The 13,349-nt window shown below is 44.3% G+C and overlaps 1 protein-coding gene across 3 annotated transcripts; it reads right to left on the bottom strand.

Annotated features, from left to right (window-relative positions):
- Positions 1-1,008: 1,008 nt before the first annotated feature.
- LOC138303559 (zinc finger protein 436-like) lies at positions 1,009-13,188 on the bottom strand. Of its 3 annotated transcripts, none has more exons than XM_069242803.1 (6): positions 12,779-13,188; positions 11,506-11,632; positions 10,975-11,088; positions 10,005-10,103; positions 8,330-8,425; positions 1,009-1,843 (listed from the first exon to the last, which is right to left on the bottom strand). In XM_069242803.1, exons 1-6 carry the CDS (start codon positions 12,818-12,820, stop codon positions 1,122-1,124), a joined length of 1,200 nt encoding a protein of 399 aa, XP_069098904.1. In that variant the 5' UTR covers positions 12,821-13,188; the 3' UTR covers positions 1,009-1,121. The 3 variants fall into 3 exon arrangements, with proteins under 3 accessions (XP_069098904.1, XP_069098907.1, XP_069098905.1); XM_069242806.1 differs by having other exon boundaries at positions 11,506-11,791; positions 12,779-13,187; XM_069242804.1 differs by lacking the exon at positions 8,330-8,425 and having other exon boundaries at positions 12,779-13,187.
- Positions 13,189-13,349: the final 161 nt, after the last annotated feature.

Below are 13,349 nucleotides of genomic sequence, written 5' to 3' on the forward strand. Positions count from 1 at the left end.
CTTTAGATGACCACCCCCAACAAGGTGTGTGCACCTGCACAAGCTACATCCTTCTGATGCCTGGAAGACAACTGGTTGTGAAGCACGTAGTGGCTCTAGGGTTGCAATAGCACCCATCTGGGCAGAGAGGGAAGCTGACAGGAGCTCAGGCAAGTATCACAAAATTGCATATTCTTTGCAGTTTGGGTGGCCTGGTGCAGGCTTTCCACATCCCTCATTTGCTTGAAAAGTAGTGATCGGGCAATCAAGCAAGGTTGTTCCACAACTGGTAAATGTGGCAGGCGGGGGACAGGAGTATAGAGTAGTCCTGAAGCCAGTTGAGTGAAGGACCAACAGGGCCAAGATAATTTGAGGTTATCATGTGTGCCCCAGGCTGGTTTTCTCTTATCCATCAAATTGAAAGTTGAGGCTCCTGTACGGAAATTCATTGCTTATTGCAGGTGCACCCCCTTTAAAACCAAAAAGTATTGTGGTTTAACTCCCAGCTGTAATCCTCCAGGTCCAAAAAAGAAGGTAGATGATTTACCTGCTCCAATGCCTGTAATCATTTACTTTCTTACACATAAGCTTTTAAAGCAGGCAAGGCTTCAGTAGGAAGGTTAAGCGTAATCCAATAGCCATGGGGTACAAAAGATAAGCCTCAAAGCCCTTGGTTTGCAAGGTATGGGTTCAATGCAGTAGAAAGGCCAGTATAATTACAAATCTTACCATCTTCAATGTTAAGTCATTTTTAGGTGTATGTGTGTCTAATATAAAGTGGGAGAGATGGTGCAACGGTATCAGAGAGGCATCAGATTGGGCAGCAATGATTAAAGCCAAACTGCTGACAGACACCAACCATTGTTCTAGTTATGCAGCGAGGTCTTCAATGGAGTGAATCCCACAACCTTTACTAACAGAAATAACTTCATAAACCAACAAGCTTCCACCCACAGAGAACATACATTCCATACCTTCATTTGTGTTTAAGAGGCAGGCAAAAGTGTAATTCAGAAAGGACTAAAGGAATCACGGGAGGCAAGACTGTTTTATAGCACACAATTTCAGTATCATATGTGCATGTGGTAGTGTACAAAGTTGTTTGTTGATTTAGTGATCCTTTCCCATATTTGAGGTCACATTTATTCAAAACAGTGGGTTCGCCGATGAGTTCTCATGCTGGCTGACTGACTAAAGCTTTTCCCACAGTCACTACAGGTGTACGGTTTCTCACCTGTGTGAGTTCGCTTGTGAACTGTTAGGTGTGATAAACGACTAAAACACTTTCCACATTGACTACATGTGTGTGGTTTCTCGCCAGTGTGTATTCGCTGATGTCGGATTAGGTTTGATGAGTCACTGAAGCTCCTGCCACATTCACAACAAATGTTTGGCCTCTCTCCGGTATGAGTTCGCCGGTGCGTTATCAGGCTAGAAGACTGACTGAAGGCCTTGCCACAGTAATTACACACAAAAGGTTTCTTTCTGGTGTGTGTTCGCTGGTGTACTAGTAATACCGACGAATGCTTGAAATGCTTGCCACACTCAACACATCTGTATGGTTTATTATCTTGTTTTAAAGGTTGATGTGTGATCACGGATGACAAATCGTTAACATTATTCCCACTTTGGGCATCTAGGCTCAGTCTTTGGTGGGTCATTGGATTACTATCCAAATGTAGCGTGCAGCTACTCCTTTTACTGCATTCACTGCAAACACGTTTCTTCTGTTCCCAGTCAATATCGCAACAGTCAGCATGTTCTGCAGGCAGAGCAAAGTTTCTACCGCATTCAGTGCAATTGGATGTCCTCTCCTGTCTGGAAGATTCTTGCTGTTCTTTTAGCTTTGCTGATTTGCAAATACCTGCTCAAAAAATAAAAAATAGGATCTCATAAGCTTAGTACAAGCCATGACACAAAAGTAACAGAATCCAAGAGAATTTAGTGGAAGATAAAAAACTGGAAGAATGGCACCCAATCATGAGACAGGGATTCAAAGCAACTGGAACGTAAGAGTGAAGATTTCATGTTGTAGGCTGCAATAAACATTTCTAAACCTGAACTGTATACACTTTATAGAAATCTTACTGTTCATAAAACAAACAATAACAAGAATAGTTAACTACTGCAAAAAATACAACCCATTTGCACTTGAAGATAAATCATCAGGCAGGACTGTATATTGGCACAACCAGGCACGCACAATTCATTTAGGCCCTTATGTATCAATGCATTTCATCACAGACACAAAATGGGGGAAAGCCTTTGATACACCAGGTGCATGGTGTCATAATTAATGGTGCTGCCTCCCTGCAGCAAAGCAAAAACCACACCTACCAGACAAAGGACATTGCCTAAATGCCTACTCGTGGCAAATGCACCTCACTGTCAGTAAGAAAATCCCAGTCCATCTGTACAATTGCAAAATTCCAGCCAGATTTCTTTTTAATGCTTACATTACCCCGAGTATTTTATGAAGCCATTGTGTGGAATGCCCAATCCTGAGCAACCCACCAAATTGCGAATGCAGTGTCTATTCGGGACACCCTTTAGTGTGCTCGGAAGTTGGTCTCCCCATCCTTGGTTTTCAAGGGGGCAGCCCCCTTAAACCATTATAGCTTGTGGCAGCAATCATACATTGGGGTGCACTAGCAACACCCTGAAGGGGTGCATCTGAAATTAAGGGACTGCACAGACAGGAGAAGTGCAGGTTTGATTATTTGCATGGTAGGAGGTGTTTGAGTATAATAAATGCACTAGTTTAGCATTAATGACAATAAACACTGTAAAGCACATAAACAGGTGGCAAGTCATTTGTTAGAATAGCATTTGCAAGATGGAGGATAGATTCTACTCACAGAACACAAATAGCCCATCACCCACATCATCCTACTTCTTTGTCTCCAGAATCTGTCGGCACTGACCCTACCAGACCAGCCTCAAAGACAGTGTACACAGTTAACTGCCACCACAGTAGATTCTGCAAGGCAACTAGGGTGACATTTCAAGAATCCCATCCGAGGAGGAAACCTGGTTGACTGAAACCTTAAACTTTAAAGATGAAACACGACTCGCAGTGGATTGCTGAGCAACTGCCAGGCCTTGGCAAAATAAGTTGGTGCTGCCCCGCAGATTACTAACATTCAACAAAAGGCCTGCTTGAATCCTGTCGCTGGTGCTTCTAGACAGAGGAGCATAAAGCTGCCTACTTCCTGTTACTTGGAACTAGGCTGAAGGTACTGGCCAGCTGAAGGACCTAACCTGCAACTGCTGATATCTTGCCTGCAAGGAAGACCCTAGCGAGAACAATTGGTACTGCGGTGTGGAAAGTGTCTAAAGGTCTTGCCTTAAAAATTGAGCTTTACATGTAGAGATGAGCCATATAGTGAGCACCTTCACTGTATCGACTGTTGTTCTTTTTGTGTGCAAAGGTCGAGCATGTTGTTAGCATGTACAGTGGCCACACTGCAAGGGTCTCAGTGGTCAGCTTGGTGCCCTATGGGCCCAATTCACAAAAGTTTAACTTAGACCAAAACTCTAACTTACGGTATTCACAAAGATAAAGTTAGACTAAATGTCTAACTTAGACCAAAATTCTAACTTTACTACTTTTCACTATTCACAAAGATAAAGTTAGTCCAAAAGTATAATATTACTAGTAGAAAAGTTAAACTGCTTGTCTAAGTTAGACGTCCGTCTAAGTTAGACTTCTGGTCTAACTTTACCTTTGTGAATAACAAAAATTAGGAAAGTCAGACTTTTGGTCTAACTTTACCATTATGAACTGGGCCCTTTGAGTTCTGTGGACGTATACACCATGCCTTTGGATGAGACTACGGTATACCACCCTCAACCCAAACCACTTGGGTTAGCTTTGAATCAGTGTTTAGCCACTGACCAAACCTATACAGTCCTTAAGACATATGGAAGCACCTTTTTAAGGATCAACTATTTTTATAAGAAAATATACTGTGCCAACATTCCCCCTCGGGCAGGCAGAAAAAGAAAGACATAAGAAAAAAGAACACCATCACAAATCTGTCTCAGATCATGAGCCATTATTTAACAAAAACAACTGCTGGACTGAAAAGGGAACAATGCAAACACAACAAAAATTAACAGAATGATCTTCCAGTGTATGTACTCACTTCCCCAATGAAACATCGATCCAGGCCACCATTCCCCTGCTGGAGTCTCTCCTCTACAACAGACACATACTACATCTACTCTTCCCTGTTCTCTCCCCAAACTCTTTATGGAAGGTTCTCGCAGATTCTAGCTGGAAAAATCAATATCCCTTATCTCAGTATTACACTTTCAACCTCACCGGCCTGGCGTAAACATTTTGGTTGCTGAGGTTTCTCTAAATAAAAAGCAGTACCATTTCCCTCTTTGAGTGACAGGAATAACATCCATGAGATCAGCAGATCCAACGAACACCATCACAATGCTTTCAGCTTCTTATCCAGACATTGAGTACTTCTTTGCTATCATATAGGCTTTTTATACCAGGGGCCAAGCACCATCACTATGGGCTCTAAAAAGTGGTTGTAAGAGGCATAATCTACTTTTAGGTCACTAATCTCCATCTTGGTAAGGACTCCTAGGATACACAACACCATTCATTACCAGAGGATTTCCAGCACCTCTAATCTGTAGCCTGTTCTCAGTAAGGCATCGTTTATGAGAGGTTGCTGCAGTCTAAATCTCTAACCCTATGTTCCAAAGTACCAAATCCCATTGCCACCTTCTCCCGAGACTCTGGCCGTAAGCAGATCCCAGGTTTTATGGTCCAGAGACACCCACAGCAAAGGGAGGGAGGAGACAGCACCAGAACCTAGAAGCGGGCCAGCACCCTACATTGAGTATCAGGAGCTGGAATTCCCCCAGAAGGTGTGCCATTCTCTTCCTGGGCAATTCCATCCAAGTCCAACACTAAGCCCCTTGGGATTTTATATTAAATTTCAGCTTTGGTTATACCACATGCTGTCCCATACCATTTCCATTCTTGCTGTGTCACTGGCGTCGTCAGCCCTAACCCACCACACCTTTGGGGGACGGTCAACTCTTCGATTGTGGAGGCTACACTTCCTGAACCGCAGGTGAATGGGGAGACCAAAAGCTGCAAAGCCTCTGAGAGCTCAGAAAGTCAATGTTCCTGTCCATCCGGTCCGAAAAAAGTTTTTTCTGTCTTTAATCTCCTGTGCTCACATCCATTGGATCATGGCATCAATTATTTTAATATGGGAAGGTGGAGTTGTGGAGGTCAAGAGTGTCCAATGATGTTTGTTTAAGAGGGGGGGGGAAATCAGACCCATCTTAATGGCTCCTGGGACTGTTACTTGGCTTAGGAAGACACTGGTGTGCATATGAGGGTGTGAGGGCCTCTCCTTGGAGAGATTTAATGACAGAAGAAGGAAGGGTGGCATCTCCATTGCGGGTTACCGTGGGAGAGTGCAGGATATTGGTGAGATCAATGTGCAGGACTGGATTGAAGGCGGTCCACGTGGTGGTGAAGTACTGGTGAGAAGCCCTGGAAGTGGCAATGAAGTTGGATCTGATTATGTCGATATCAGTAAAAAAAAAAAAAAGGGGGAAGTTGATGGCATTGCATTTGGTTGGCTCACTGATGGTGGTCTTGTATTAAGAGTTTTTATTGTGATAATGAGGGATTGGAAATTAGAGCAGAGTGTTTTGAGTAGGGTGAGGTCATTTGGTAGTTTTAATCGTTGTCATTTCTTCTGTCTTTGTATAGAATGCTTATTTTAATTACACTCTTGAGTGTAGTAGGGTGCTGAGGGCTTTGGCTTGGTGGAATGGGTTTTCACTGGAACAAAGCAAAAGTTCTCACAGTGGTCTTGTAAATGTAAAGGTTCTATGGGGCAACAATGGCAGCGATGTTTGGAGCATACATGACTGCAGAGGGTGGATTGATGAGCATTAATTGAGTGTGCTGTGTTGGGGTAGTGTTGTGTGTTGTAGTGAGCATGTGTATGAGGTTAGAGCAGCGGTCTTCAAACTTATTAATGTTGCTACCCCCCCCTCACCCACACAGTAGGGGGGAAAAACAGTCAACTGGCCACCCTCTGAATTTTTCACAATTATTCTATTAAATTGGCAATGTTTAAATATGTCTACACTTATTTGAACATTGCAATTAGGTTCTCCTACTGTTTTAAAAATGTAATCAAATACATGATGCCAACATACTATTCTCATCATACAGGCCTTACTCGTGTGTAAAAGTGTCCACAGTGTGATTATTAGATGCAGGGATGGTGGTTTTGAAGAGTATTGGGAGTCCTTTACCTTTTGACACATACTCCCAGCTTGGATATAAATGACAAAATGTTAGTGATGGCACATTGCAGAGTGGTTTACTGCTGCTATTTTGTTTCAGATTAAAGCAAAGCCCAGTTATTAGCATAATACTTCTTCTGGCCAGAGCCTGCCCCCCCCCCCGAATCGCTTGAGGCCCCCCTAGGGGGACCCACCCCCCCACTTTGAAGACCTCTGGGTTAGAAGCACTAGATGTGTGAATCTGGTGAAAATGTTTGTGTGGTCCAGGAGAGTGGGTGAGAGAATTGGATGAAATGTATCGTCTGCAAGGCATATGATGAAGCTAGCGTTCCCGGAGTAGAGAATCTAGCGCCAGGTTAGCACTGGGAGGCTTCTGGCTAGCCATGCGCTTTACAAGAACTTTTGAATGGACTAGAATTGGTCCTTCTAAGTTTGAACAGCTGTAAAAAGGTGATGCCCTTGTCTGTATCTACCATTAGATGGGGGAATACCCGGAAGAGCCGACTAAAGTAGGTGAGGTGGTGGAAAATGACAGATGGAAACCAGTGATGTTGCTTCCTGCAAGGAAGGATGCTAGGTCTGTTCTCTCAAAATTCCTACTGCTTCACCACTTAAAGCTACATTTTCAAACATTTTTTATTTTATTTTCCCCTGTCTTGCTCTTACCACAGAGATTAATACTATTGCTAAGCAACTTGATACCTCTCAGCGACCACCACTGACCTTACACAGCAGACACCATTCCCTGTTTTGTATCTGAAACATATTCACTCTGCTTGAGGCATACACCTCTGCTGGATGGGGTATCAGAGGAGAGAAAGGGACAGGAGTTCTCCTTTGCCCTAGAGATTGCTCTGACAGAGGAGCTTCTGCAGTGATGGGCATCATCTGGCTTATGTGAAATCCTCAAAACAAGGCGATGCTGCAGGAATGGGAGCAGAAAGTAATCGGAGTAGCACAAGACCAGGCTCTTTCTTTGGCAAGGAGCATTTGGAGAACACCGCAAAAGCCACTAATTCAAATGAGCTCGGGGATTATGGAGAAATGAGCGAAGACTGACCAAACATTTTCCGTTGTTGGACGTAAACTCTGGGGACGGGGGGGACGTATGGGAGCTATTAGTCTAATCGTGGAAAACCAGATGGGTGAAGTGATGTCATGGAAGTTGATCATGAGACAATACACAGGGTTCAAGACAAAAGGGTGTGGCGAGACAGAAGAGAAAAGTGGAAACGCAAGATTCGGGTGAACTCCGTGTGACAGGGAAAAGGTGGGAGGAGAGATGGGGGATAGCAGATTCATACAAATAAATGAGTAGAAGAATTAGGTATGGAATGTATTATTTAACAGCCCTTTTCTAAAGGGCCAGGGATATTACGTTTCAGGTGTTAAACTTGTGTGTCTTGAAGTCCTATTATGAGGCACTGAAAAGAGGCACTGAAAAGCGGCACAATTTGGGACAGGCATTTATTTAGAAGCTACTGTGCTAATAGCTGAGTGACGTCCTCATGCAGGATGGGCTAGCGCCATTGGAGACAGTTAATGTAGTTTGCAAGTTAGATTATACCAGATGCCTGCAATAATGTGGTGGTTAAGATTGTACGTAACAACGATTGTGCAAGAAGCCATCGAGGAACTACAGTTATGAAGTAGCAGTTGGAAAGAAGGTGTAACCTATTTTGCAAGTATGTTTTATACTTCTATCATGAAACACTGTTCTTGTCTAGCACATCTGGAAAGGTGAACTTACTGCTCTGATATTCAGATGAATCATGAAGACATGCAAGTGAGTCTGAGACAGTCTTCATGAACCTCAGACTGTACCTATATCCCCTAATGCTTCAAGATATGCTCAAGAAATTGTAGTTATTGGAGACAGTGTTTACATCTGAATAAGAACACTTTTCTTTCCTTCATGCATACCTGCAGTTCTCCAGTGTTCGCTAATGTTTACCACTTTGCAAAAAGGAGGTTATCTACAAGTTATGCTCAGAAGCTATAGATTTCCTACTCTCTACATGCATGTCTTTAGCAAAAAACACAATCTCACCACTGATTCTTGACTCTGGAGTTTCAATCTCCTGGAAATGAGTTTCATCCTCCTCTGTAATGCTTAGGGAATACACAGATGTAACTAATGGATCACCTGAATAAAATATATTTAAAAAGGTCTCAGATTAAACAGTGAAACACTACAACACCCTTCTATGTGGTGAATCAAAAAATGTTTCCCCTCACAAAGATTCAAACATTTCACTAAGCCCCAATCACATTTAAACGTATGAAGAACTATGTGGACTGTTTCCTTGACACTGAATGCAATGATTTAGATCACTCAGAGTGGCAATCCCTCACCTCAGTTTACAGATTCCACTGGCATGCACAAGCAGATCTAAGAGTACGACTGGAAATCTATGATTTTCGTGGGCTTCTGTGTTTACATCTTGAAGTGTTTTGGTAGGTGTAGTGGACACAAACATGGATAAACTCAGGGCTGCGGTGGCAGTCTCACTGCCGACGGGCCGACGGTGAAGACCGCCACATTACAGGTGTAGCAGTTTGGCCTCTGCCGAACAGCCATATCCCCGCTGGTACCGCCAGGGTGGTAGGACAGCCGGACTGGAGGACAGCACCTCCGGGCCGGCTGCCCACTGAAGACTGCCGGCGGTATTAGGAGTTGCCTGTCCGTCAGGTTTTCCGCAGTAGTAGCAGCTCCACGAAAACCCTGCCGGAAAGGGTGCCGGCGACAGGAAACTCCTTTCCTGTAGCAGGCAGATGACTCCTCCCTCACCCCCCTTCCAAGACAGCACCTGCCTCCCCCCACCCTCCCCACATACACACACCCACATGCACCCCGCATAAACGCATTCACCAACATGCATACAGAAGCGCATTCACTCGCACCAACGGACAAGTACTCACTTACATTCACACACAACACCTCCACCCCCCTCAGACGATCAACTTAGCTTGACCGGCGAGGTCGTCTGCCAGGGAACGGGATCAGGCACTTCCACCGCCAGCAGCGCCTCGCCATCAGGACACCGCCACCCTGTATTACTGCTCGTAATACAGCGGGTAGAGTCCTTGTGGCGACTGCTGTGGAACCGCCTCTGCGCCACCGACTGCCAGCATGACTCCTGAAGGATTTCCACCCAAATTGTGGCGAAAGTCCTTCAGTACTCATAATACAGTGGTCTTCTGGCACCCATGGCTTCGGTGGTCTGTGTAAAAGACAGCCAAAGTCAAAATGACCACCTCAATCTGGATCACTTCAGCTTTGTTCCATGGTGGAAAAACCGTAATTGAAACGTGAACTGATATGCTGGGTATTTGCAAATTGATAAGATATCAAGACTTATTTACTTTGTGAACTATCATGCATGCTGGACAGCATGCTTAATGATCCTGCACAGGTATATAGGATTGGACGCATCACAACCCTCTATTTGGAAGAGGTGGTGCCAATGAAACCTACTGTTGTGATCTGACAACCTGGAAAAGAGATCTGCCTCTGAAGGTGGAGCAACAGAAATTGGTCTTTTGTGAGAATCACTCCTCACTGAAAAAACGAAAATAAAGTTAATTTATTCCCCTAGTATGCAGCAGGTATCACTTTTTAGAGCTGCTGGGCTGGCATGCAAGTGTTACATAGTGTGAAAAGAAATGTCGAACCAGCATTTTTACTCACAAACAATGGCATGTCAAAACTTGAGAAAACTCACCTACGCTGGGAAATGGCTTCATTTTTAATTCATCAGAGGCACGATTTACATCCATCTCTTTCTCGTGGTCAATCCTTATCAAGAGGTCAGGAAAAATGGCTAAACGACAAGACATATAATGAAATATTTTATTCAGTGAGGCCATAACTAAAACGGTTACCATCTGCAACTAAAAGAAACATTGCAAATCTTCTTTCTGGACACATCATCTAGGCCCTTTTCCACCCCACCCCCCTCCGCATATGTAAAAACGAGGTTCACTTCCTACTGTAATCCTCTCTTGGCATGCCAATTATCCTGCCCACTCTAGTTTGTTCCACCCCCTTCAATATAAATCTATAAAAATACAAGTCTCCCTACTGTCCAGTAAGGTGGTGAAGGCCACCCCTTCATCTCAACACCAGATGACAGCAACAGCCTCTGCTCAGCTCTTCTTCTGCTGCTGCAGAGATGCACAAGGCCCAACCTTGTTTCATTTCTTATGCCCTCACCTCTTTTACGTCAATTAAAAAATGCAGATTATAATGAATATTTGATCTCTTGTGCACCTCAAAACTCCCATCATCCAGTTCCATTTTTATCTGAATTTCCCCTCCTAAGCTTTCTACGACATAGTTGCTCCATTTTTTAGGCCCGACTGCGGAATCCCACTCCATAAATTCAGAGATAAAGGGGATATCAGGACCGCTCCAGTGACAGTCAAGAACTTCACTACTTTACGTCACAGGCCCATCGCTTACTCAGTCTAGAATCATTAACCTATCACAGCTTTGTTACTTTTAATGCAGTTTTCCTCCATGTTGATCTGCCAAAAGACAGACCTACTGGTGTATTTCACATTGCAGCAAAACTCAAAATGCATAAATTTAGTTTAAGAGGACAGGTCAATATAACACTGAACAAATAGTGTACTTTTTTGGTAGCAGTCTCTTAGCAGGCACTGCTGTGATGGAGGGAGCGCTCTACTTACACGAGTTGGGTTCTTCAAAGTCTGCCCGCCTCGCTTCACCCTTGTCCGTTCTGATGTACAAGTCATTGCCTTCGTGAATTCGAAGTAATGTGCTGGTGTTGGCGATTTTGTAGCCTTTCACCATAAAGAGACAGAAAATACAGCATCATTAGAGAGCGAAATGACGCATTCGTCCTTGCAATAAGAACATAAGATGCACAGAAAGCGGGTTAGATTTTGAAAAATAACTGTCATTCTACCAGAAATGTATTTGCTAGCAATCTATAAGCAAGGAAATCTTTCACACTGGAAAATATCTCAACTGCATCAGAAGAGTCTTGGTGTGGGGGTGGGGGGTTCCAAAAATCAATCACTCAACGCTTTACACTAATAGGAACACTTCTTAGTTTTAAAAAGCATATATACTGGAATATTCTGCAATACCCTAATACATGACTGTTGGATTTGTAATGTACATCAAGACGGTTCTGAATGATAACCCCCACATTTAAAAATAAAATCTATGAATAAGGTACTGGTGGACTCCTTTACCCAGCAACAGCAGTGCCTGGTGAATCTCTTTCATTACACTGATGTAAAGTTCCTTCTGCCAGTCATCAATGAACCTCCACTCGTCCTCTGAGAAACAGGCAACAACATCACGGAAAGTAACTGGTGTCTAGAACGAGATACACATCCTTGAGTCAAAAACTGTGCTTGCATCTTTAAAAAATGCAGGTTTTCACTCTTGGTAGCTTGCGTCCTAGTCGCCTTGAACCTCACTTGTAGAGGTTACCTCTAATCCCTCTATATAGACAACAGAGAGGAGGTCTGGTGGCTAAAATGAAAAACAAAAAGAAATCAGGAAGCTGGAATCTTCCAGTTATCACCAGCGATCACTTATGTCATAAACATCAAATCAATAGGTTTCTGTACTTCAGTTAATTTACATGGAAATATTGTGAATTCTTCAAAGAGGTAAACTCCTTGTTTTGAGCGGTTTGTAACACAAGCAATGGCTATCTTAAATAGCTAGTTTCTCAAGTTAAACTGGCACTTCATTGTGTGTGCAAAAATGAGTGAATGGATGACTGAACGTGTGTTAGCCTAAACGAATGAGTGACTATGTTGATACACTCTGGATAAATTGGTGAGTGGACAGATAGACAAGCGTGAGCAGCTGGATAAAAGTGTGTTGGGTGAGTGGATGGACAAAGGGCCCACTCATGCCGCCACCCCTGTGGATTTAATATCATAGCCAGCTATGTTAACATCTACTCGCACACTAAACTCTTTAACAACTCACACGCCAATATACAACTCACAAACCAAATTATCCACGAATACTCACATCGTCCAACTTTACAGCCATTTATCCACCGATATATGCCGATTAACAGTCCGGCATCAATAATGCCCTGATCATCTTCCTGCAATCATGTGTGTATGTGTGACTACGTGCAAGAAATCTGTGACTGTATGTGCGCCTACTCCTAGGCATTTTAAAAAGATAATAAAACTATGTGCCAACTAAGCCGACCGAGTGATCTATTCTACTGAACAGCATGCCTGGAGAGACCAATGAACATACAAAACATTATCAGACAACCATGCACAAGCAGTGCCATGCATGTCCGCAGTGAAGCACATCAACCAAAAGAAATACAGGCATGTGCATCCCTGCCTTTCACCGGTGCTCCGTTTCAGAAGAGGCGTGAAAGATGTCTGAATAACTAATGACACACAGACCGATGCACAGAGGCCACGCCCAGGAGCAGAGGGGCACAAAGCTCACTGCTCAGAGGCCACGCCCAGCAGCACTCACCTTCTCTGGGTCGAAGGGGGGCATGTCCGCGCTGCCTGTCATCGCAAGGTGCGGATGAACCGTCAGGGGCTGGTGGGTGTGGAGGGGGCACCACAGCACCGTCTGCAGAGAGGACCCTGCTGCAAAGAAACAGCTACTAATCCACCACTACTTCCTCTTGGGTTGTGCAGTAGCGTGCTCCTCGCCGAAAAGCGCTTCGACGCCTCCTCAGGGGCAGTAAGCGGTATATAAATAAAATTGCACTATCCGCCGCACGCAGGGCAAGCGCGAGGCTCCGCTAAAGTCAATCAGGGCTCCCAGGCAAAGCAGAGGGCCGGGAGTCTGTGCAGAGCTGCCCTGAGAACACCCCGTCCAGCTGCCACACCAACCCCGCTGACATCAACACCAGGAAGGACGCCACTGCGCGTGCGCAGATAGGATCCGTGGCCTGGGGTGGGTCACAGCGCATGCGTAGATGGGATCCGAGGGACGAAATGGGTCACAGCGCATGCGCATAGGGGACCCGGGGGAAGGGGTGGTCAGGTATGGAGGAATAGTATGATTATCATTCTTCAACCATACAGCCAACACA

This window comes from Pleurodeles waltl, chromosome 7 (genome assembly GCF_031143425.1).
Source record: "Pleurodeles waltl isolate 20211129_DDA chromosome 7, aPleWal1.hap1.20221129, whole genome shotgun sequence".
NCBI lineage: Eukaryota > Metazoa > Chordata > Amphibia > Caudata > Salamandridae > Pleurodeles > Pleurodeles waltl.

Excerpts from the sequence above, each read along its gene's own strand:
- LOC138303559 (XM_069242803.1), bottom strand. The coding sequence starts at position 12,820 with ATGACAGGCAGCGCGGACATGCCCCCCTTCGACCCAGAGAAG. Across the intron at positions 11,089-11,505 it reads CCAGGCACTGCTGTTGCTGG|GCTACAAAATCGCCAACACC; the intron begins GTAAAGGAGTCC and ends TTATGGTGAAAG. Across the intron at positions 1,844-8,329 it reads TCCAGAGTCAAGAATCAGTG|GTATTTGCAAATCAGCAAAG; the intron begins GTGAGATTGTGT and ends TTTTTTGAGCAG.